This window comes from Zonotrichia albicollis, chromosome 3 (genome assembly GCF_047830755.1).
Source record: "Zonotrichia albicollis isolate bZonAlb1 chromosome 3, bZonAlb1.hap1, whole genome shotgun sequence".
Taxonomy (NCBI): Eukaryota; Metazoa; Chordata; class Aves; order Passeriformes; family Passerellidae; genus Zonotrichia; species Zonotrichia albicollis.
This window is the reverse complement of record NC_133821.1, coordinates 76917787-76943159: the sequence shown is the minus strand read 5'-3', so window position 1 is coordinate 76943159 and position 25373 is coordinate 76917787. Positions and strand designations below refer to the sequence as shown.

Genomic DNA, 25373 nt, shown 5'->3' with positions numbered 1-25373 from the left:
ACTTGTCATAATGGATTAGACAAGTAAAACTTGTCTTGGCCATTGGCTAGGCCAGTGGTACAAGGCAGGAAAAATTGTGCTCACACTGCTGCTCTTCTTAGGGGAGAACATCCCACAATAACCAGTTTGAGCACATTTTTCCATTCTCTCCCCTTGCTGAGGAAGTAATTATGGAAGTAGCTCTTTGAAAATGTTCTTGACAGAATTTCGTCCACATCTGAAGCTGCTACAGAAAAAAGGAGTTGAGTGATGCTGGTTAATTATGTATTTGTTTTGTTGGAGGTTTTTTTCTAATAAAAAGAAGTCAGAAAACAAAACATCTAACAGTGGTCACAGTTTAAAAGGCTGGTTGATCTGGAACAAAAATTACTTGCCCTTTTTGGTTATGTAGTTCTTCATGATTCAAAATTAATAATTCTTGTTGGGTGGTTTTATGTAATGCTTTCAGGAGTTAGAAAACACTTTACTCTTTACCAAAGATACACCAAAAGGAGCAGTATTGAGAAGCCTCTATTCTGATGGATTTACTCGTTCTCTTCAGTCCTGTCTTGGTTTGAAAAGAAAGGTGTCACCTCAGGGAGGCAGGAGGCTTCCTTGAAATGGAAAATGTAAACTCCCTCCCTCTGAATTATTATGATTTTGAAATTAAGGGGCTCTCAGGAAAAGATATTGGAATAGGAATAACAGTTCTTTACTAGGAAAATTAAAAATGTAATAGTACAAGAAAAGAAAAGAAACCACTGATGGAGTCAGAATACACCTTGACACCCTGTGGGTCAGGGTGGTGGCAGCAGTCCCATTAAATGGTGGCTGCAGCCCTCCTGCAGTGACAGGCGTGGTTCTGTTGAAGCAGTGATCCTGTAGAAGGGTCTAGCTTTTCTCTGAAGGTCTGGTGGCGGCGTAGATGGGCCGTGTCTTCCCCTAGGGATCCAGTGGGGAAGACAGTTGCTCCTCTGGGAATGCAGTGGGAAAGGCTGACTGTGATGTTCCTAATTTCAGATTATATCCAGGTAGGAATGCTTGGCTCCTCCCCTGGGCAGAGCTTCTCACAATGGGGTGCTGTAATTTTTATCAGACATGCAGTGGGACCCACTGGCCCATGAACAGCAGATATCTCCCTGAGGGAGGATTGGTTGTGGAAGAGATAAAGAAAACTGCCCAATTAACAAAAGATAACTGCCCCACCTCTAACAGATGGGAAGAGAAGACACATCCCCATTTCCAACCTAAGACAAGAACCCATGTGGTTGTCCCACTAACGTCAGGGCCAGCACCAAATGCAAAGTGTTGTCAGACATTTGTGATTCAAGTAGCATTTTCACTTGGGTCTTTTTAACCTGAAACTGATTTCTTTTGCCTTCCCAGATTTTAGGCTGGTGTGTGATAGTTACCACAGCTCTCCTCTCCCTGCTAACCACTTGCTGTGCCAGCTGCCAGTCAAAAGTCAGCCACCTCCAGCTGATGTTCTGGAGAGTGTATGAGGGGACAGAGAAGGAGCAACTGGAGCAGATTTTCCAGCTGTATGCCACCAAGCTGAGCGAGCGAAACCTGAAGTGCTTTTTTGAAAACAAGGAACCAGAACCCATTTCCCTGCCAGCTTTCCAGGCATGGGAAGATGCTTCCCAGCTCCACTCTTTCAGCAGCAGCAAACAGCATTATAGCACGATTCACAAGCTAGTTGAGGAAGGCCAGAAAGGAACCAGTGAGGAAAGAGAGACAATGCTGGACCTTGCGGACAGAAGGGAAGTACCATAGACCAAGTATATTTTCAGCTTTTTTTGTATCTTGTTAATAGGCATATTTCTATCTGGTTTCATCTCTATGTTTTTTTCACAATGGCCTCTTTCTTCTTCATCATGTTTCCTCCCAGTTAGTTACTTGCTCCAAAATGATGGAATGAAATTATTTCCCTACATGAGTGAAAAGGCTGCAGTACTCCACAGCACCCAGGGTTCAAGTCACTAGGTCAGCATCAAGAGCTCACAGTACCACAAAAGGAGTAATGGCTTCTACAAGAGGGTTTTAGCAATATGCTATGTAAAATGTGCTAAAAATGCTATGTAAAATAGTGTGCTTGTCATATGTAAATATAGAGACTGTCAACAAGTAAAGTCATTTAAAGTGTGTGAATATAATCACAAGATACGTGTGCCTTTCTGACAGCCAACACACAGAAAGTAAAGGTTTTCTGTCCAGGTCATTTCCAGGCCAATTGCAGGTACAGCCTTGTTTTGAGGCACCAGCAACCCCTCAAGGCTTCTCTGTCTTTGGATATTTTGCCTCTGTAGAACATCTCCCTGTTATCTGCTCCCAGTCCAGACTTTTTCTTTGTATGGCTATAAAGTTCTAGTTTTCAGCAAGTTTCAGGCACTGGGTGCAGCCTGTATTGCTCTGTAATATCGTTGTTTCTGGGCCTGCAGCCAGTGTACAATAGAAGGCCTGGAAGGAAATTCCACTTTTTAAGACAAGAAAACATTTTTGCAGTAAACTGACTTTCATTTTTTTAATATCCTTGGAAAACTTGGTGTCTGGAGCAAGAAGAACCAGCAGGTGAGGCAACTGCATGGTCAGTGCCTCTGACAAACACATTTCACTCCAGAGCCCTGTGCTTTACGTCACTCACTTGGAATTCATCACATGGCTCAGGGTGTTCAGAGTATTCACAAATGCTGTATAAAAGGAGAACAAAATGACTTTCCCTGGGGTAGCTGGGCAGGCTTTTGTGCAGCATTTTATTGCCAGTCTCTCTGAGTCTGCAAAGAATCATAGTTTTGCTGTGCTTGAATCATGCTCTTCTCAACAAACCAGGATATCCTGCCCAGCTGTTCTCATACTCATTTGGTTTCTTCAGCGGGTAAAAACATCTATATACAGATCATTACTCTTTATGAAATAAAACACAAGCGCTAATTCAACTCTCTGCTTAGAAGTTTCTCCTTATGTTTTCAAGAACTTGTGACCTTTGAGACAATGTTTTAAAGTTTTTCATCCCAGATGACCCACTTAGCAGCATACTTAAAACATATGATTAAATGAGCCTGCTGCTGCTGAAAACACAGATGCAGCACTGCCAAAATAAAAGTCACAACAGCAGATGTCTGACACCGTGCCTGGCACATACACCAACCATCTTCTCCCCAGGAACCTCTCCTGGTACACCATCTACCTACTTCAACCTCCTCCCTGCATACAAGGGGAGATAGAACACCTCCTAACAGGACAGCCCTGCTGCCTGGGCCAAACTTCCCTTTCCAAAACTGTCTCTCCACCTCCTTCCTCAGAAAATCAAAGTAAGTAGGGATGCAACAGGGAGGACAGCAAGTAGGTTAATGAACTGATCAAAGAAATACAGGAAACAAGTGAGTTGAGGTAAAGATAAGGCCTCCAGTGTGATATAATAGCTGGGACACAGAGGCAAAAGCACAGCTGGTAGAGGGACAAGTAGGAGGACAGAGTGATCCCACTTGGAGCTTTTGGTATCCTCTTTTCCCTCGGCAGAAAGCTTAGGGCTCTGCACCTGAGCAGCCCAGGCCATCTCAAATGACAGCACTTCCCAGCCCTATCTTCTGCTTTATTGTGGAGAGGCAAATCCAAGATGAATTTCCCTCTCCTCCTCCTTGCCTGCTTCATGTCTGCAGGTAGCTCATGTTGAGAGTGTCTCCACCCCTGAGAGCAGCTGCTGAACACTTTGTGCTGCAATGTGTGCCTGGTAGGAGCCCGTCTCTCCCTGATCCCCATTCCCACGGCTGTGTGACTCTTTTACCAAAACGCCTGTGGCTTAATGCAATTTCCATGTGGATCCTAGAATACTTCTATGAAAACAGATTGAAAAAAACAGCCAGTTTGATCCTCTGTTTTCAACTGGTATGGGTTTGAAAAATTTAACTTAGTCCTTCAAGGGGCCATTGCAAAAGCTACTTTCTATCAACATTGTTCCTGAATCCAGCTGCTACCATGGCAGCTTAGAAAGAGATAGACTATTGTCAACACTGTCCAAAACAAACTGGAGAAAAACACCCAACAAATAAAACCAAACAGCAAGATCAAAATTTTCTGCTGGAAAATTTAGATTTTGCATTAATTCTGATACCCTTAAAAATATGAGTGTACAAGAAAAAAGAAACTTCTGTTTAATCTTCTGTGCTCTGTCCCTCGGTTAAGTCTTTAAATTCTCTTAGCTCCTCTTCCACTACACATCTACTGCTCCATCAAACTCGAAGTGTTTGTTATAAGAATAAAGAGTTTTTAACCACGCTAAGCCTTCATATGGTCTCAATTTAGTTTCATCTGTACTTTACATTACGGTATGATGCATCTGTCCAAATTCTATTGTTAAAAATTCTTGTGTAAAAGAGAACTTGCATGGAAACTATGCAAAAGAAGTAGCTCGTTTGCAATGGAGCACCAAATTAAGGCCAAAATGCAAAGTTGTAAACTGAAAATTATGAAAATGTCTTGGCAGCAACAATAATTTAGGTGTATAGATAAGCAAATAAATGAATAAAAATAATTTTTTCTTAAAACCAGGTTATAACAGAACAGCAACTACTTTAAAACTACCATTTACAGCTTCTCAGAGCATAAAACAAAGGTCTTTTTAGCCTTTTTGACTCCAAAAGACTAGAAGGTAAAATGAATGAGGTGGCTTAAAACATGCTTCCCATAAATTTGTCTTGTTTTTACACATGAAATGGAAGAAAAAAGAATATCTGCTTAGACACGTACATAGGCTTGCCAGCAAAATGATGCCCATATAAAGTAAAACCTCACTTTTGAAAATGTTGTTTACAACGCTATGACATTATACATTGCTTAATGAGAAAATAAGATCTAAGCAGTCTGAATTAAAAATGTGTTCTCTGCCCTTTCTCAAAAACGCAGCATTCCATCTCTCTCAAGCAGCAAGGATAAAAATTGTTAACATTTTGATGGTGTTCAAACACAGAGCACCTAGAATTACTGAAATATTTAGGAAGTCACTAATTTTCAGTCCCTCTACATACTACTGGGGACTTTTCACATCCAAACTTTTTTATGCAAAAGTCATGACACCAAGTAAGTAGAGACTGTTAAATATATAGAAACCATTATTTCAGACAACATAATAGCAAGATTAATGAAGGACCAGAATTCATCTACTTAAAAGGGGAAAGGCAGCCAAAGTAATATTTCTGCTAGCATACTTTTCATTCTTAGTATTTTTCCAGTCAGTGTTTGGAAAGAGGAAGATACATTAAAGGTGTTGCCATCTGTTGCTGATTCCAAACTTGTCTTCTAACCTTTCCTTTACTCTCCACAGTGCAGCACTTCAATGTCCTGTTTACTGTCTACCACAGTAGGTAACCTGCTTATGCATTTCCCTCTCCCTGCTGAGATCAGGAAACCAACATTTACCAGCTTCATAAATTCTGTCAGCATCTGGCAGACCTTCCAACTGGCCATAAATCAATATACAGGGACCTGGTGTGGCAGCACCTTCCATGACACAGGGAAGGACTTTTCCTGTCCCACAGCTCTGGGCAGGAGGTGGCATGGCTGGACTACCCCATCCTTTGTTATTCCCCTTGAGGGAGCTCTCTTCAAAGACCTCTGGAGATGGTAATTTCCTGTGTTCATAGGGTACTGAGTGTCCACAGTAAAGCCCATCTCTGCAGCTGCTGCTTTTCAGGAACAGATCTATCCTTAGGCACAGCACTGTTCAATCCAGCAGTGAGCCAGCACCAGCTTGCTGTGGAACAGAGGGTGTGGTCAGGCTGCTTCCACCTCTGGCATAGACAAACACCTCCTGGTGCTAGAGAAGGTAATATAAATATTAGATCTAAAACCAGAAGCTGTTTTTTGCAACTCCTTTGATCAGATCAATTACATCAGGGTCCTCTGAGGAGAAATTGAATTAAAAATTTGATTTTGCAGGATTATAGAGAAAAATTATCAAAAAAACCCTAATCCTCAGTTATACTTAGATCCAAATTCTGAATCCCATCTTCAACATTACTTCTTCAGCTGGGCTTTGTTCTTAATATCATTCCTCAATTGGTTTCCATTTCTAACCCCAATTTGCCAGAAAGCCTACTTTCACATGTTCTGTTTCATCTCTTTTTTAATTCAATCCCAACGGTAGCCCTGCAAAGTCACAGGACCAACATGAGAAGACAGTGAACACCATGGGAACTCAGTGTAGAAGGGCTCAGTTTGGCTCCCCATCAAAACTTGTTGGCCCTTCTCCAGGCCAGTATAAGTTAGCAGTAAAGCCCAGGGTTTGCAGCTTGAGCTAGTGGTGGAAGTTTTAAGCCCCCAGTCACTGCTTTAGGTGCACCTTTCCTCCAGTATTTAGTTCTTAATCTGGGAAACTGGCTTTGTAGTTCTCATTTTATATTTTTTTCCTTTTGCTTCATCTCTTTCCATTTCCACAGGGAACACCCGCAGCCTGATCTTAAAGACTTCTTTGTTTTCCAAAGAACTGAAGAATAATAGCTATGTTAACAGGTGGTTTGGCTTTACCTACTTGAATTGCTGAACTGCCTTAATTACTTTAACTTTGAACTGGTTTTACTCATCCTCAAACAGAATTATACCTCTGAAGACTTAATGCAGTTAAGTATTTAAGCACTTTCTCCTGGCTGGGAACACTCCTGCTGAAGAGTTAAGGAGATCATGTAAACAGCTTCATGATTCTGAGCTAAAAAGTTTGATAGAGTATTTGCAGCTCCTTACTGGGTCACTTTAGACATGTTTTGTTGGTATGTGTCTCAAACAAATGGGCTTGAAGATTATTTAAAACTTGTTTTGCCAAAGAAATGTGAAAATACTGTCTATATCACATTTTGCCTCAGAAATGTTATACTCCTACTGCAGAACTCCTTTTAGTTTGCTAAAAATAGTCTTTCTAAGGGACAGCATGTGCTTTAATGTTTGTCCCAATCTTTCCAAGTAATTTTTTACTTCTCTTATTAAGTCTCTTTGGAGGTACAAGATGCAGAGAAACAGTGTCTTTTTCCATTGTTAATTTCTCACTGCACTTTGCTGTTAAATACCATGTACTTAAGAATGAAGATTCAACTGTAATAATGCATTTGTAAAGAAGGGAACTGTGAGGAATAAAACCCAGAAAACCAGGTATCTGACATGTATGTGAAAATAAAGTACCAATACCACCTGAAGAAGAATGTAAAAGTGAACAAAACTTTGATTTTGCAGCTTGGTATAATATTTTAAATGAGGCAGTGTATTTTAAAACAGTGATTGAAATGCTGCTTGTCTCATCTGCTTATTCAGCTGTCTTCACCATTTCCAATGGATCTCTACCCCAGCTCAGCTGCTTACTGGGAGCAACTTTGTTATGTACTCTTATTTAAATTTCTCTTTGAAATTCCCTGGAATTCTAACTTGCCAGTGGGGACAAACGATCTTTAGAAACCTGTGTCTTTGTTGTCTGACAGAAGTGTGAACAGCTATTCAATAAAAGGGAAATTTCCATCAAAGTGAAAGTGCATGCTCTGATTTTATCTTTTTGATTTTATTATTAGATTTGTGGGTTGTCAGGAAAATGTTTCTCTCATTTTCCTTTTTTACAGTTCTTCTTTGCTACCACTGAGATTGTTAATTTTGCAGAAAATCTTGCACCTTATTCTTAATATTAAAATTTTAAAGTAAAAAGATATCTAAGGTAACTATGGCAACGATGAGAAGAGACAAATGGCAGAAGCAAAAATATCAAAGTTTAACATCTGTATGAGACAGTTAAGACTTATGCTCCTAGGAAGAGAAAAAAGGAAGGGAATATATAATTTCAAGCTAAGATCACTGAATCTGCTGATGCTTTAGAAAATGCAAATCTTATTTACCTGTGCAATCATGTCTGCTGTTTCAGAGTAACTACGGCACTTTTTCACAGCTGAACGAGCCAGAAAGTCATCAATCAGCCTTATGCCAATGCTGTATCCCCTGAGGAGGAAACAAGGAAAGGCAACATTTTAAATGGGGAGCTTCTTTCCACCTGCCATCTCCCTAATGCGTCTCTTGCGCTTCCTCAGCAAAACAGCTGCGTGATCCTAATTGAGGGACTTAAATAACAATAACAACACATTTTGCTGGTCTACATTCTTCTTTCTGCCACATTTTACAGCACAGTGGGACTGCTGTTCCTGTAGTCATTTAAGGAATCATACTTCTTTAAGCATGATAGTCCTGGCAAGGATGATATGAATTGTCTACACAGTTTGCACATTGTCTATACGTATGGACACCAATCCTGGGCACCCTCGTTGCAGCATTCAGGTGCCATAGGAAATTCACTCACACCTGATCTCTTTCACTTTCTCCTCTTACCTCTTCACCTCATTTATCATTTTTCCTTCACAATTATCTGTTTGTCTTCTTTTCTAACGTTATTTCCCTCCATCTAACTAGTTGACCAAAACAACCCCAGAAGTTGTTAGTTAACACATGTTACCAATAGGTAAAGGCTTTATAAAGGCAGTGTCGCAGACATTTCTTCATAGAAATCCTTTCTTTGGGATTTCTCCTTCTTCTGGGAAGCAAAGGGCCCCAGAAGAAGAATGTAAACAATTGTTATCAGCTGTTGTGAAATGTAGCAGGTGTCCCTGTGATTGGCTCATCTTCCTTGTGTACCATTAAAGGCCAATCACAGGAGCAGCTCAGGGACAGATTCCCTGGGCAAAGAACTTCGTTATTCATTCTTTCTATTCTATTCTTAGCATAGCTGCTCTCTGCAACCTCTCTTTTTCTTCCTTTTAGTATAGTTATAATGTATTATATATCCTATATCAATAAATCAGCCTTCTGATCAAGAAACAAGATTCTCGTCCTTCTCTCACCACAGTGACCGTCTAAGGTCGCTGTAATATCTGGTGACCCCTCGTGTCAGGGCAAAAATTAATTTGATAAAGACCAGAGGAGCAAAAATTGCTGCACTGGGTAAAATCCTGTATGTGTAGCATGTGATGGTTGCTTTGAAGTGACCACAGAAGTGGATTCAAGCCAGGAGCTGAAGAACTGAAGATCCTGATTTGGACAGAGTTCACAGCCAAGGCTGACCACAAAGAGAACCTTCTTCTGGAACACCTTCAGGAAGATGTTCGCAGAGCTGGCCAGAGCAAGCTGGACATTTTCACAAGGTAATTTTGTCTTTTCCCTTCCTGATGAACCAGCCCTTCGTAGTTTGTGGCGGTTGGTATGGCGAACACATGCCTTGGAAGAAGAGGTTCAGTTCTCCCCTTCAGAGGAGAAACTTATTGCCCTCTGGCAAAAATGGTGTAGAGAAGATGGGATTTTTCTGTCAGCAACAGATCTCTATGAGTTCTTTCGATGGGCAAAGCTTTTTGGATTCTTTACTGATGTCCTGTATGCCTTGGATGTTTTTGTCTGGGAGTGCATGAATTCCATTTTCCAGTCCGTCTGGGGCCAGGAACGTGTTTTGCCTTTTATCTACCCAGCATTTCTAAAGCTCTTCCCAGTTTTGAAACGGAGAGCAGCTATTTTTCAATGGATTTCTAACTGTTATGGACAGGCTCCGTTTCCACCGTCCCCGGTGGGAGAAGACCCGGCGGGGGATGAGTGGGGGCTTCCCAGCCCCCTGTCCTCAGCGGGAGAAGACCCGGCGGGGGATGAGTGGGGGCTGCCCGGCCCCCCCTGCTTCGCGGCGGGGGGGGGCGAAACTGCGCCGAGCGAAGAAGTTTTTTTTACTCTTTCTCCGGAGCCTGCGCAGACGGAACCTTCTCCCCCCCCCCCTTCTCTCTCTCCGGGGGGATGGGAATGGGCGGTCCCGCTCGAGCCAGTGCCGTTGGTACCGCCCCTGCCAGCGCTGCGTCCGCCTTCAAGACCCGCCTCACCGGCGCGGCCGCCACTCCAGGCAATCCCGTCTCCGCCTCTCCAGGCAGTCCCGCCCACGGCTTCACAGGCCTCCCCGCCCCTGCCAGCGCCTGCGTCTGAGAATGCAGAAGAGGCACTTCCTGTGGCTGCTGAGTTGCTAAGCGACGACGACGCGTCTCCAGCTTCCAGCTCAGCGGGGGAGTTGTTCTCTCCGGCCCCTCTGCCGCTTCCATCGGCCTCCTCGCCACCTCAAGCCGAGACGGTCCCTGTTCAGGATGGTGCTGGAGATGGCGCCGAACCTGCGGGACCCTCGGAAAAGCCCGCGGCCACTCCTACATCCAGCGGGATTCCCTCCCCGGTTCCGGCTTCCCCCCCGCTGCCTGCACAGGCTGCCCCAGCAGTCCTGCCGTTGTCAGAGGCTGTGTCCTCCGTGTCGGCGTCAGAGACTGCCCTGGAACCGGCGGCTTGTTCGAGCTCGGATCATCCCGGACCGGTTGCTGTAGCAGGGGCCCCGGCGGCTGGTCTCCCCTTCCGTGGAGCGGGGGCTGCCCGCCAGCTGACTGGGGGGACAGCCCGTCTCCCTGCTTTTAAGATCAGCATTCTCGGCGGGTTCGGGGGTGGTTTTTCGGGGATTGTCCCATGGAGGCTGCCATCTCTGCCGCCTCTCTTGCGCCCTAGTGGCGGGGGGCAGGTGCATCCCGAGAGCTCTGCCTCTGATCTCCAGCCCGGAGGGGGTGGGGATGAAACCATGGGGCAGATGAGAGACAAACCTGCTGCGTTTGCAGTGCAGAGGGAGAGAGCACAGATGGAGGAGACCATAGCTGGTTTGCTGTGGGGAACAAACATGTCCAGACCCCAGGTGAGATTTCTGGGAAAGGCTTCTATTTCCCTGCTGCTGGCATGCCTCAGTGGTTATGGGAAAAGAAAGCGTGTCCCCACTCGTGCTGCCATTGTACTGGCAGCAGGGTGCAGGCCTGTGGGAATGCAGGGCCTGCCTCATGGGTTTGGCCTGGGCCGTTGGGCTCAGGAAGTTTTTGGGCCAGGGCCAGCATTTGGCCTCTTGGTGTTTCTGGGGGTTGAGGTTTCTCCTACCGGTCCTGGTCCCCCTTTGTGGGCCAGTTTTGGGGTTCCTGGTCCATCATGGGCCAGGGCCCCCAGGGCCTTTCCTTCTCTGGCACTGCTCTGCTCTGCTGCTGCTCTTTTCTTTTTCGATCACAAAAAAAAAAAAAAAAAAAAAAAAAAAAAAAAATTAAATAAAAAAGATTGAAAACAGTGGGCAGCAGTTCTGAAGCACTGAAGCATTGAAGGGCCAGAAAGGGACATTCCAAAGTTGTTCAAATTGTTTGAAATTGTTGTAGGACTGTCAATGGTTTTTTGATAACTATTGATGGGACTCTTTTGCAGCAAGTCTGTTTTCAGGACAAAAAAGGACTCTCAGATGTCCAAGAGAAACAACTCCAGCTCATGGACTGTTCCTGAAACCCAGCTGCTTGGACTTCAATTCTCTTTGCATTGTTTTTTGCATTTTTTTAGATTGTAGGATTGTTTTAGTGATTTATTAGTATTGTATATTTTACAGTTGAAGAAATCTCCTGTTCATTTCACATCAGCATTTTTCTTTTAATTTATACAATTTAGAAGGGTGAGATGTCGCAGACATTTCTTCATAGAAATCCTTTCTTTGGGATTTCTCCTTCTTCTGGGAAGCAAAGGGCCCCAGAAGAAGAATGTAAACAATTGTTATCAGCTGTTGTGAAATGTAGCAGGTGTCCCTGTGATTGGCTCATCTTCCTTGTGTACCATTAAAGGCCAATCACAGGAGCAGCTCAGGGACAGATTCCCTGGGCAAAGAACTTCGTTATTCATTCTTTCTATTCTATTCTTAGCATAGCTGCTCTCTGCAACCTCTCTTTTTCTTCCTTTTAGTATAGTTATAATGTATTATATATCCTATATCAATAAATCAGCCTTCTGATCAAGAAACAAGATTCTCGTCCTTCTCTCACCACAGTGACCGTCTAAGGTCGCTGTAATAAGGCAGGGCATTGGAACACGGCTCCAGCCTGTGACTCAGGCTAAGCAGAAGGGAACTATGGGAGGGTGACTAGGCTGGAAGAAGGGTAGAGAAACGTGAGAGATGAGAAGTGAGACATGTGAGATGTGCTGTGTGACTGCCACATATCCACATCCTGTCTGCATTGTGGTGTATAGTGGTTGGTTGACTTGGGCTTGCTGTGCCTTAAAACTGTGTAAACTGGTAACAGGCTAACTGCTTAAAAAGGCTGGGTGTTTGGCAATAAGGAGCACTCCTTTGTACCTGCCTGGGGTCCCTGGGTCGCTCATTACCACAACAAATGCAGGGTTCTCATACACTGCCATGTCCATTTTGTATTTAAAATACTACAATTTAAAAAAAAAAAAAAACAAACAAAAAGGGATGGTAGATAATGGAATTTTTATAAAACAAATATTCATTTAGCTCTGACACATTAACAAAGGTCAATAACTTCTAAGTGTGCAAAAAAGCTGTGACTCCAAACATTTTCTGAAAAATGGAAAGGCATCGACACAAACGTTTTATAAGAATGGGTACTCAGCTCAGAAATGTTTTTAGGAAATTCTTCATTCCCAGTTACATGGATGTTGGCAGTGTCTGCTTGTTTGTCGGGGGCTCCACACCGTCAGTGAAGCAGCCTGAACTCTGTGGAGTTTCTTACTGGTTTGTGTACAACATCTTTGGCTAGAGGGCAGTGAGCTGATGACAAGACCAAAAAGAGGATTTAGCAGTGTGAAGATTAAAATTGCAGTATGTCATGTGTCTAGAAACAATTAAATATTTATCTATTGCCTAAGTATCAATAACATTGGCAAATGTGTCATCAGCATTTAGCAAGGTTTAGTGACATACAAGACTACTTAGATACATTTCAACTTTTATGCCCCAGATTTGCAAAGTCAAATTAATAACAGACTGGTAAGCAGCTACTTGGCAACTGTACAGTGAAAAACACTCTTCTCACTACAGACTATGTATGTACACAGAGAGAGAGAGATAAGTACACTGCCCCCACCTGTCAGGTCTGCTGAGATGTGAGGTTTCTTTGTGAAGCTGGGCTGTTTCATAATCACAGAAGTAAAGAACACATTGTTTTATTGAAACCTGTCATTATATGAATAAGTCTCCCTCAAAACAAAAAGATTTTATAGAAAAAACTGCAATAATGAAAACATAAGGAGCAAAATCTGTCTCCACATCTTCTAAAACTGCTCTGTAGTAATTTCTGCCATGGCATCATTGAAGAAGCCTGTGCATATTTTAAATGTATGATTTTCACCAGATCTGAATGAGAGGTGAATACAAAAAAGTATCTGAGGGATGTTATCCCTTATAACTTTGTGAATAAATTACTTTTCTTTTTCCCAAACAATGATTTTTTTTTTTATTTACTCTTGTGGACAGTTATTGGACTACAGCTAGTTTGCAAACTTTCAAGTTAATAGTAAAGTGGTAAGATTATTCTGTCCACTGTGATTTCTGTAAATCCATTTTGCATGTCCACTTTGCCCAGAAATATAAGCCTAACTGTTCTGCCAAAGGCCTTACTCCATGTTCTTGTTGATCAAGTTGTTTCTTGCTGATTCTCCATTATATTGTTATTTTTATGGCAGCAATGCCTAGGAATCTCAGTCAGGATGACAGAGCTTGTAAACATTGGATCTTCATTTTTCAAGGAGGTTATCCATGTAAAAAATTCACCCTCATTGACATTTTGTGCTATCTCACTCATTGCTGTATGGTCTTTTAAAGGTGAGAGGCTCATTTGTCCCTAAACCAGTGAGGGATATAGGATATGAAATTAAGAAGATTATATTAATAATTAGCATAACTAAAGGATCAGCAAGGAAGAAGTGTAAGCTATGAAAACAATCCTGACACTTTTCCTCAGAAAATGAAAAAGCTAATTGTTGATCTTAATTCACAAATTAGTGTTGTTTCTGTTGACAGAATATTAAACCTTTTTCCTGTCTTCTCTATAACCATAGAGAGAATGCTGGAACTTGTGAGAAAACTAACAAAAAGCTGAAAGGTAATATATATGTAAACAAAGAGCATTATGGATAAAACTGAACATTTAAAGCAGTACTTACATTCTATCTAAACAGGCATTGACATCTTCATCTTTCTCATACTCCTTGCACAGCTGGGCTACCAAGGCCCCATATGTGAGTACAAAAAGTTCTCTGCTCTGTCAGCAAATAAAAAAATCAAAAATGAAGCAAGATAAAATCTTCCATGTTTTAAAGCTGCTGCTCATTAAAAGCAAGTGAAAAATAACATTTAAATCAATAAAGAAATTTTTGTCCATGGATGCATAATCACTGAAATCCACATTTCAAGCATGACAGAATCTATATTGATCCTCACTTGAGTTTGTAAGGGATTTTGGTTGTCAAGTACGATTTCTTGGTATACTCAGAGTTACTATTATCAGTAATTCTTGCATCTCGAGTGTATTTAAGCTGGATTGACAAATTCTGTCAAGTGCCATCCAAGAATAATAACAAACAGCAGCAGGAAAAGAGGCAATGAGCTATTAATTCTTCTGCAGTAGCACAAAAATTCACAAAGGTAGAGTTGATCTGAGTCAAATCATTAGCTGCTTTCTCTAAAAAAGTAAAAAATAGATAAAAATTTAGCTCAGAATAATGAAAAAATAGTATAATTCAGGACAAGGGTAAAGAATAACAACAAAATGAAAGGGATGCTGAGGATTGCAGCCCCCATGGAACATGGAGAGCAGCTGAAGATGCCAAAGGTTTATCTCTGCACTGGTCCTTCCACAAGCACTACTGTGGGGTCTTCATGTGTGCAACAATTTGGAGGAGAGTTTCCTATTCTCCCTGCCCTGTCAGATCACATCCATGAACTGCAGAACTGTCTGTATTTAGCAGGAGAAGCAGCTGTCCTTTAAGTTGGAGATTGGGTTGACTCTTACTAAACTTCTTGGACAGCAATTAATTAAAGTGCTATAGCCCTCTGGCATGTGGTCAGATCAGTGCTGCTTTTTGTCTTTAGCCTGTGGAAAAATAACAGTGAATACCAATAAAGACAGCAGAACAAATCACACTAGCAAGTTAAGAACAGCTGGGTGGAAAGTTCTGCTTCCTTTGCATCAGAAGTTTGGAGTTTAATCAGTGTTGCTGTTTTAACAAGACACTGTTCAAAATCTTAAGCAGAATCATTTTCCAAACTCATTTTAGTGATAACTCCTGTTTAAAAAAATATCCTACTTTTGGCCAAATTCTCAGTAACAAGTTTTCAGTGGAGTAAATGGATGTCATACAGGTCCTGTATTACTTTGCTATTATTGTTCAGAAAAAAGTCTCTGTTGCAACAAGAAAATTACCTTAGAGAAACTTAAGCATAATATATCAATGTAATCAAATTTATCAGCCACATTTGCAATCCATTGGAATACTTTTTGTCTGTAAACTTAGGTATATTAACTGTAATTTTATTACACTCTTCTATTTGTTTTTCAGTGGAGACCCTCTGTCCTCTTTTCAGAAATTGATACAACATTGTCTTAAAGTCTTCAGGAATTTTTCCACTGCCCAGTTCCTGTCAAAAATCACCATTCACCATAGAGAAAGCCCTAAGGGGTTTCTTAACTCCTGAAGAAAGGCTTGTTTGGAGTCAAACTATTCAAGCACAGAACAGAGATCTCCTCTCTGTGTTTCATTGAATGGCTATCTAACCACAGAGGTATGTAAACTTACCTGACATTTATATCTTAGACCATAAATACTTAAAGCACTTAGACTTCTGTTTCTGAACAGATTGCAGTCTCAGACACTTTGTGCCCCTCTTTCCCAAGCCTGTACAGAACCCCAGCAATTGGAATAGTAGCCATAAAGGCTGCCAGCAGCTCTGCTCTTGTACCACCAATCTTACCCTTATCCTTTCAGTATTTTCAGATTGTTCAGAAATAGGAGAGTATAAAATGCATCAATAAAATAATAAGTTACTCTTTCTCCATGCACTATTTTAATAACACATTGCAAAAATCTCTTACTATTTTGTGGTTCTCTTGCTTTCTTCCTGGTGACCGAGACATGCTGCTTGTGTAACTCCTGATGTATTTGATTGTCAGTTTATATCTTTTCTTCCTCAAGCACCACAGTCTTCTCTCAATCCTCTTTCTCTTCTCTTTTCTCCTCTCTGCTCCTCTGTCTTTTGCATGAGATGTGTTTGCTGCAGTCTGTAATGCTGCTGATGCTCCTCCTATTCTCTGCATGCACTGAGCCCTTTGGGAGGAATTTGACTGGCAACAGATCTGCCACTGTCCACAACATAAATAATCACTCCGTCCATGGGAATGGTTTGTAATCAAATACACAGCTAGCACACATGGGAAGTCAAACAGAACAGATCTCACATTTATAGGGACAGTAAATTTATTTTTCTGTTTCTATCAGACTTTGTTGTTTGGAGAGCTAACAAAAACTTCAGCTCTAAAGAACAAAAACACAATTTCAAGATGCTGCTGTACAAGGGAAATAAAAATTGATTGTTTTCAATCTAAAGAAGCTATAGTAGTCTGCCAACTCTAACTGATGTAGTCTGGAGAGTTAATATCTGCCTCAGTTGGGGAAGTGTGGCTTTTAAGGCGCTGCTAGAACCATGTTTGTGCAAAGCTGCCAGGGCAGATTGAGAGAGCTCAGCTTCCCAGAGGAATAAATTCTGTACCTGTACAGCTGCCAGCTTGTGCAAATGGGCACTTTCACTAACCATGTTCCTAAGGGGTTTATAGAATTATTATTCTCTCATTCTTAACCTCTTAGAGCCCCTATTTCTTAATATCCTTGCAATGAACATCCAGGTTTAGTTCATCTATTTTCCCCTGTGGTAAATTTGGCCTACGTGGTAGTTTTGATTTGCAATGAACTTCAATGATGGTCACTGGTGAATTTAGAAATTAATCAGGTAGTTGTCATTCCTTATAGGACTTACCTGCACATATATTCCAAGTGAGTCTTCTGAGGAAAGGAAGTAAAAATATATGGCCTCCTCTGAATGCCATGCTGTTATTTAATTTCTGTTAACTAATAGATCCAGTGCTAGAATACAATTACATATATTTACTGCTACAGATACACAGAAGGCATTCAGATGTGAAGATTTGAGATAAGGAAGATTATTTTAAAATGGTAGTTTCAAGTTATGACACAATTCAACCAGGAAAAATAAGGATTTTCATTTTTTCTGTGTAAAACTCCATCATCCAAATTGCTTTTATTTCACACAGAATGAACTTGTATTGACAATTTTACAATGTAATTGCCTCTTCCATTTTTTTTTTCACATGCTCTTCTGACCCTGTAAAACCTTATTCCATTTTATAAGTGAAACAATTGTAGGTACTTCTCATATCTAAATTTTAAAACCAAGGCATTACAATTCTCTAGATAGTTACTTGCATTTCTAAACTGAGTCTGAGATGGGTTTGTTTCTCTGATTGTCTCCAACTGGTGACAAGCATCAAATATGCCCCACATTGCAAGAGTAATCCCATATTCCACAAGAAAGTGTACTGCATTACATTTAAAAAACCCCCAACCTGTAAAAGATTATAATTAGCATAATTCAACTTTAGAGAACCCACCACAAAGCACTTAAGACTTCTCATAAATGAGCACATTTCTATTTATGTGGTTCAGAATATATATGGATTAATTACTTCAGCCTGCATTATTAATACCATAATCATGAGGAACCTTGTGCACCAGGCAGTGCATTGGCAAGAACACATCAACATCCTTTGAAAAATACAGACATGCCCATGTGCACACAAATTTACACATATATTGCTGTGTATTGAGTAGAATGTACTATATTTCAAAAGCTTTGCACATCATTAAGAAAACAAAGCTGAAATGGTGTATCCAAATAAACTGGATTCCATGGCTCCAGTGAGGGAAACAAGTCCTTGGTGGACTGTCTTGCAGCCCTGTGAAAAGTAGAGGTAGGCACACATCTGGCACCTGTTTTAATCCTGAACATATACTTCTTAGAAGTAATCCAAGGCAATTGGAATAGTGAGAAAGTGAGAATCACCCTCCACCTCCCTTTCTGTCCTGTTTTTCAGGTGAGAAGTTTAGCCTTCAGCCCCAATTTGAGTCTTCACAGGGCTTGAGCATTAGACTACATCAGTTCTCTCAATTCTCATCAAACTAAAAAACAAAAACCAAATACAAAATATATCCCAAAGCTCACATAAAAGCATGCACCAGCACTCTGTCTCTTGCAATGGACTGCCTATTATGGGAAAACTGACACCTGCAGAGGCAACTACATGATAAGTGCAACACAGAAGTAAATCATAAATTAGATATTGCCTAAATAGAAAGCCCCCCCCAAAAAATACAGTGAAAAAATTCTTTAAACCAAAACAAGAATGCAATAACCACAAAAGGTGAGTGTCCAAATTAGTAAAATACAGAGTTAAGCTTTGGTTTACTCTCAGATTTTCAGGTGGATAGGCCTTGTATTAAATTTTCTCTGACAGAAAATAAAATCCCAAGAAGGTAGGTGTTGAGAATTTGAAGCTATGCGAAAAAAAGAACTTGAACAAAGGTTTCTCATATCACACATGAGTGCTTTTACTAGGAGTCCAGTGTGGCTGCTGCTCTCGCCACATTTCCAAGTAAAGCAATGCCATTGCTGCCACTTTGCTGTAGTGCCCTGCCTGAGAAGCACTCTCAGTTTGACCTGCAGAAACTTACTTGGTTAGGCCATGTATCTCAAGAGGGTGTTTTGAGATTTGAGCGCCTCCTTTCTGCTCTCTGCAGGAACCTAAAATCTCATAAATTTGCCTATAAAACACAGCTGAATTCTGAAGTGAAATTTGTAAGCTTTAAAAAAATCATTAACATATATCTATCCTTCCCTTAACATAAAACTTATTATTTTTTTCATCAGTGCTTGTCCTAGTTATGGGGACAGGAACTTCTCCAAAGGTCAAAGAGACCATGAAAATTACTTGTCAGCCTGCATCCAGACTGTGACCTGGCAGCTCACAGGACATGGGCAGTGCTCCCTTCTACTCCCACAGGAAACCTGTCATGCAGGTGCTTTTATACCATGCTTTCTAATGTGCACAGATGGGCTTGACATCCATGCAAAATAAAACTCAAAATGCAGCCAGAGGAGCTAAAGAACATTGGCCTTTTGACTGCTAATTCAGTGGTGTGGTGAGAACACATCTGCAAGACCAGAGAGACCAGGATTCTGTCTCCTCCAAAATTCAGATGGAAAATAGAAGATCACTTCCCTCTTCCTCCTTAATTTTGCCTGGCCATTAGGTAACAAAATCCTGGTCTTTTTTATTGATCCAATAAATATCAAAATCCTCCCGGTGGCGAAACTAAGCACAACTGGTAGAACTATGGCAGGAAAGTTGGAGAACACAGCTTCTTTGCAGCACAGTCACATCCCCTCACTATTAATAACTGAGCTTTTGAAAGAAAGAGATGAGTGAGTGAGTTTTTACTAGGTCAGGTGGAGAAGGGAGCCGAAACCAATCTCTCTATTCTGCCATAGTTGCTTTATTTCAATAAAAAGGAGAATAAAAATAGTTTGCTGTGTATGGGAAGGTGAAATCTGTATTACAAAAACCATGTATTAAAAGAAATGACAAATGATTTTCACTCCTTAAAAAAAAATCCTTTTCACTCCTTAAAAAAAATCTCTCCTTCTCATAAGTGAGATTACTGGCAGTGAGTTCAAGCTGACAGAGCCCTCCAATATGAAAAGCAAAACCATGACTAAGGTTTGTTCATGGATCCTATTTGCCTGAGATGTCAGCTAAAAGCATCTTTTTGCCTCACAGGCCAGCCAGCTGTCACCTCAGGTAGTGGTATTTTGGATTGCATCCAGTCCTAACTCTTCCTTGGAATTGGACAAAGAGCCTAAATGTCTACCTCAGGACCCTGGGTTCCTCTGCAAAGGCAAGTACTTAAAGGTTTGATGTGCCACCCAAGCTCTTAATTGGATCCAACCCTGTAATTTGTTCCATAATAGGATGACCCAGCAGGATCATTTACAGCAGGCAATGAAAGCAGATGCCAAGGAATGAAAATGCAGAAGTACAAAGTTGTTGTATTGATTGTATAAATTGCCTCATTCAACAGCCTTAGGCTGACTATTAATATTTCAGTGTTGGATACCACTTCAGTTTCACATCTAACGTGTTTCTTGAGTAAACAAGTGATGCTTGGGGAAGATTTCCTCCCTCATAAACAAAATAACACACAAGTTCCAAAAGAAATCTCCGAAGGAATCAGAGATTTTAAAATTAACTGAGGCATAACAGAAAACTTTTAAAATCATTTTGTGATAGCTTTTTAGGTTTATTTCACAGATTTTTTTTCCCAAATATAACGTCACCAGTAAAAAAAAAAAAAGTTACTGAAAATCCTGTGATACTGAAAGAAAATGAAGGTTTAAAATGGCAATATTCAGAGAGCTCTGGGATTTCATTGTGCTATTACTGTGTCCAAACAACTAAGAATGCAACAAGTTCCAGAAAAGCTGTGGTATAGTGCTGCTGGATGTTTCAGCATGTTTCTGTACTGCTTTTAATTTTGTGTAACAGCATCACATTGTTTGAGAAGCAGTTACCAGCAAGGACCTCCTTCCCAGATGGTGACTGGGGACGAGACAAGCAGGTGCCCACCCTAACAGTGCACTGGAGGAACAGGGTCCTGCCTAGTGAACAGGCAAGGCATGTGTAACATGCCATCCCTGTGTGCAACAGCTGAGAGAGCGTCTCTGCCATCCAAGCAGACACCATGGGTGCTAAAACTGCTGTTTGAGATAAAATTTATTATTAGCAACCCTCTCTGCAAGGGGAGAGAAGAGGCTGTGCAGACACTATTATACCACACAACCAAGTCCCCCCATGCTGGAGATAGACATCTGTAATGGGAAGGCAAATTTCCCCATAAACTTTCTGGCTAATTTTACCTTTTTTGTTTTCTTGATAAGAATGTTTATATGACAGACAGTCAGACTTTTCAGTACTGAAACACAAGTATTTGCACATTCAGATCAGACTAGGTTATGCAATGCATAGAACTACTGGATAGTGTGACCATAGAAAAAGTGTGATCCACAGAAAATCATCAAAAGTGAAATATTTTCAATTTTTCAGACCCCTGCTTAAGGCTTGATTTGTGAGAGATGCTCAGAGCCCAGGTCATCTATCCCAATATCCAGAAAACAGCTGTGGAAATGCTTAATTGAAAAATTTTTATCTCTGTCCATGGAATAGGACTGACTATACTTGCAGGAAATCTTAGAACAAGCACACTATATAAATACCAGCTGGCTTGACATTTTGTGAATAGCAGATTATATACATATATATATATATATATTTATTTATATATATATATAATTTAAAAAACAAAACCAAAAAACAAACAACAACCCTCCCTCTCCCCCCCCAAAAAAAAACGCCAAACCAAAATAAACAAAAAACTCCAACCGATTTTCCAAAGGAAGCATTCAGCACTGTCACGAAAAGAGACACACCCCACCTAGAGGTGAAACACTAAAATCCTCATGATCCAGCATCTAGCTACTTCTCAGACTCTAGTGTTTCGACAATGAATTGCTCCAGAACTGAAATCAAATGCAAACAGGACTGGCATTCCAAACATTGTGCAACTTATGGAATATTTTATAAATTTATTTTTAAGTGGAAGCATTCTCTCTCTTTTTTTTTAATCTGTCCATTTGCCAAGGATTTGTTTGGATGATCTTTTATGAAGAATAGCTGGAAGACTCCTTTTTTTTTTTTTTTTTCCCTAGTTTCATGCCACGTTTCTTCCAATTACTCTTGATTAGAAAACAATTAGCTTAGCAATTAACCCTGACAGGTTAGCCATCAGTTTGATAGCACTGCATGTCATCTAAAAGGTAGGGGGAATTTATTGTTAATTTCAGACAATTAGCAATGGGCTGGCAGAGCTCACAACAGCTTGAAAGCTCAATTTTCCAGAACAGCTGAAATAAATTACTGAATCAATTAAAACACATCAGTGAATGTCTGCAAGCATACTTAAACCCAGCTTACAGGCCACTGAAAATCAGTGGGAGGAGAAAGATTAGTAGGGGGGTTTTGGGTGTTGTTTGGTGGTATTCATTTCAAGCTGTTGGCGTTTATTCTGCTCTGCCATTGACTCTAGTTAAATATAACTAAAAGCTAGTATTGACTTATATAAAAAAAATCTGGTAGAGAATAGGATCTAAAATGACTTTCCTTCCAAAGTGGTTAACTTTTCTAAAAGGCAAAGAGGTTGTTATTGCTAATGCAATAATTGCAATATTGACAATTGGCGGGCAGCAACTTTTCTCTTTTTTCACATTCAGCTGTCCCTGTCATGTTGGACAGAACCTTATCTATGGGCTGGCTTTCCTAGGAGTGCCTGCACTGATCCTTCTGGTTGTTGGCTATGCCCTGAACAACCAGACTTGGAGGCTTGTTATGGGTAAAGGTTCTCATTTTGAGAGGGAGATGTCATCAAACTGGTTGCTGAAATGCAAGCTGCTCTGCTTTGTCCTGTGCAGCATCACAGGGAGGGCACTGGTTGCTCCAGTTACATGGCTTGCAGTCACCCTGATAAATGGCTCCTATTATATCTGTGCTGTGAGCGAGTACGTCCCTGTGCATTACTATGGAGCTGCTCCCAATGTCACCGCTGAGGAGCGCAGCAGGATATTGGCCACGTTTCCCTGCGGGCAGCTGGTTCCTCCAGAGCTGGCCCGGGCCAGAGATGAAGTGATTCTCCTCCTCCGATACCAGTCACAAGTGAGTAACTCCTGTTGCCTGTAAACTTGATGGCAAGAGATTAAGCTAATTCAGCAGGTATAAAACAAGATCAGTGTCCTCCGCCTTGAGTGCTAAATCTCCATGTCTTTTGAAACATGTTCTTTTCCTTTAAGCGGAACTGAACTTTATAAATTACTATATCTGCTTGTCCCATTTGTTACCTGCTGCCTGAGGACACAATCTTCCTTGTGTAGTATCCTGAAAAACAATACCAAGTACAGCAAATGGAAGTTCAGGAGCCAGGGAGGGTATGAAGTTTCTTCATTAAAGCAGAAGAAATGCGACTAAGAGGCTCAGGCTGTGAAAGTTTTGTGTGAACCCACGTAAGATCTTGGGGTTTAGATCAGACTCAATTCTAAAAGTTTGCATACTGGGTAAATAATAGGAGAAGCATTAGTTGTCACTTCAGAGAAAACTGGTTTTAAACAGGCTATACGCTAATATAGTCTTGGCCTATCTTATAACAATAATAGCTGAGAAAACAATATTCTTAAATCTGCACAACAGAACTTTCTTGAACTTGAAAGGAACAAGTAATTTTACTGCATAGCTGTCTCCAGTAGGCATGGACTGGGTTTGGTGGTAACAGATGCTTTCCAGGCTTGTTAATGCTATTATTTAGGAAAAGCAAGTAAAGTTAATCTTATGGATTTTCTGGTGCTCAAAAGTTACCACTGTATTTTCAGGTCTAACAGGTATTTTCTTTTTTATTCTTTTGGTAAGGTGGCTGGCTGGCTTTTGATTGCTGTGGTGGTCATCACTGTGTTCCTTTCTTACTGCCTAGCAAGCTGTTTCTCCCCGCTCAGCTTCCTGCACTTCAGATACTGGAACAGCTATGTCCACAATGAGCAGGAGCTCTTTGATGAGGCGACAGAGCAGCACTCCAGGCTCTATGCCATGCAGAATGTAAGGAAGTTCTTTGGCTTTGTCCCAGGAAGTGAGAATGTAAAGGAAATTCGTATCCCATCTCTCAGGGAGTGGCAGGCCATTTCTGGACTGGCCTTTCTGAAGCGAGTGGATAAGGAGCACTATGATTACAGCCTCCTCCATGACTGGGCACTCAAGGAGCGTGCAAGTGGAAAGTATCTGAGGATTGATGAGGACCCTGGGATCATAACACAGCTCTGAAGATCCAAGACCCCACAACACTTTGCAGAAAAGCAGGAACCTGTCTAGCTCTGTATCAGACCTGAGCTGCACTGGAACTTTCCAATACAGTATTACATTGACGTATAAATTATGTGAGCATCTTGTTAATGTAGTCCTTCAGCACCTGCTTGCAGATGCTTTTATTAATGGCATGTTGACTCCTGTGGGATGTGGTGATCTATGCCTAGATTAGGGTGGGCTATTTCAAGCTTCAGCTCTCTGCTTTCTAATAGTTGTGCTGAAAGGATAAGTGTGTACTGAGAAAGTTATTTACAAATGCTTTGAAATCTTTTTTTCTTTCCGTTAAAAGGATCTTTAAGAGGTAGACCTTGACTGGATCCTATGAATTGGTCCATTCTGTATGGAGCAAGGGCAGCTACCCAGCTTTTCCTTAGTGATACCTAGCAGAAATTACTTACTTCTCCTCCTCTATTTTTTTTTTTTTTTGTGTTATAAAAGTAATCTACACTGAGCTGACTACTAGTTAAGTCTGGGGCTACAGTAGCATGCAGGAAACGTGGGAAAATTTTATCATCAAAGGCTGAGTTTAGATACAATGATGAGAGAACTTTAAATTCTGATAAGGAGAGAAAATCCCCACTAAGGCACATGGTGGAGGTGTGTAACACATAGCAGCTGTATGAACAAACATTTGACATATGGCAAACTGAGCTGAAATGTATTCTGGCTGAAAGCAATATCAAGGTCAGTCTCCTATTCGGAAATACTTTAAAATCTCCAAGGTGTTTGTGTGCTTGGCTACTGTACAAATAGCAAATGAGGATGGGAAAAATCTCAGTCTATACAGTAGGGTTTGCTGTGCCTCTGTAAACTTGTAATTTATACATATACTAGGCCCATGAAAATGACTGTGATTAAAAACTACTGAATTTTGTGAAAGAAGGCTTAATGATGTTTTTGTGTGAAGTCAGTTTGGTATGATGTGATATTACTCATCTCCTCTCTAACCTCCTGTGCAGATGTTTCTAACTCGAAGTGGGAGGGAAATGCATGCCATAGTTTTTTTAATGCTTCCTGCATTGCCTTGCCATGTACACATAAATATGTGGGCTCCAAAGCCTTATGCTACACTATAGGATGCTATCTGCTACTAATAAATGACCCCAGGGGCTTTAAGTGGAAAAATCAAATTATTTAGTACATTTTATTAGCAAATGCAGGAGTCAGAACTGCTCTGTCCCTCTTCTCATGTGGATAGGTGGAAGAGAATATAAGGAAAGGATCATGGGTTGAGATAAGGACAAAGAGAACACTCAGCAATTACTGTCAAGGGCAAAACAGACTTCAGTTGGAGAAATTAGTCTATTTTATTACCAATGAAATCAGAGTGGGATAATGAGAACTAAATCTTCAAGTACCTTTCCCCACCACCTTCCTTCTTCTGGGCTCAATTCCACTTGCAATTTTTCTACTTCCTCCCCTCCAGTGGTGCAGGGGGTGTGAGTGAATGGGGTTGCAGTCAGTTTATCACAT

General features: G+C 41.0%; 3 protein-coding genes across 5 annotated transcripts in view; 2 read left to right on the top strand and 1 right to left on the bottom strand.

Annotated features, from left to right (window-relative positions):
* CALHM5 (calcium homeostasis modulator family member 5) overlaps positions 1-7462 on the top strand; it is a 9407-nt gene extending 1945 nt beyond the window's left edge. Inside the window, exon 2 of the mRNA XM_005490684.4 lies at positions 1366-7462. Within this exon, the coding sequence (XP_005490741.1) occupies positions 1366-1755 (390 nt within the window). The 3' untranslated portion in view covers positions 1756-7462. The remainder of the gene's footprint in view (positions 1-1365) is intronic.
* Positions 1-16201, bottom strand: part of TRAPPC3L (trafficking protein particle complex subunit 3L) — a 21268-nt gene extending 5067 nt beyond the window's left edge. For 2 of the 3 annotated variants that reach the window (XR_003381248.2, XM_005490685.4), the window contains exons 1-3: positions 15909-16184; positions 13981-14078; positions 7845-7944 (exon numbers count right to left, since the gene is read on the bottom strand). Coding sequence is in view for 2 of the 3 variants with exons in the window: in XM_005490685.4 (XP_005490742.2) it covers positions 7845-7944; positions 13981-14078; positions 15909-16130 (420 nt within the window). In the remaining variant the exon portion in view is untranslated. Of the gene's footprint in view, positions 1-7844; positions 7945-13980; positions 14079-15908 lie in introns of all 3 variants that reach the window. The other variant, XM_014269612.3, reaches the window with a different exon arrangement.
* CALHM4 (calcium homeostasis modulator family member 4) lies at positions 12001-25373 on the top strand. The gene is made up of 3 exons (XM_005490682.4): positions 12001-15598; positions 19725-22709; positions 23454-25373. The coding sequence occupies exons 2-3, from the start codon at positions 22152-22154 to the stop codon at positions 23856-23858; spliced, it is 963 nt and encodes a 320-aa protein (XP_005490739.1). The 5' UTR covers positions 12001-15598; positions 19725-22151; the 3' UTR covers positions 23859-25373.

Coding starts and splice junctions, on each gene's coding strand:
- CALHM4 (XM_005490682.4), top strand. CDS start 22,152: ATGACTTTCCTTCCAAAGTGGTTAACTTTTCTAAAAGGCAAAGAGGTT. Junction 22,710..23,453: donor TCCTCCGATACCAGTCACAA/GTGAGTAACTCC, acceptor TCTTTTGGTAAG/GTGGCTGGCTGGCTTTTGAT.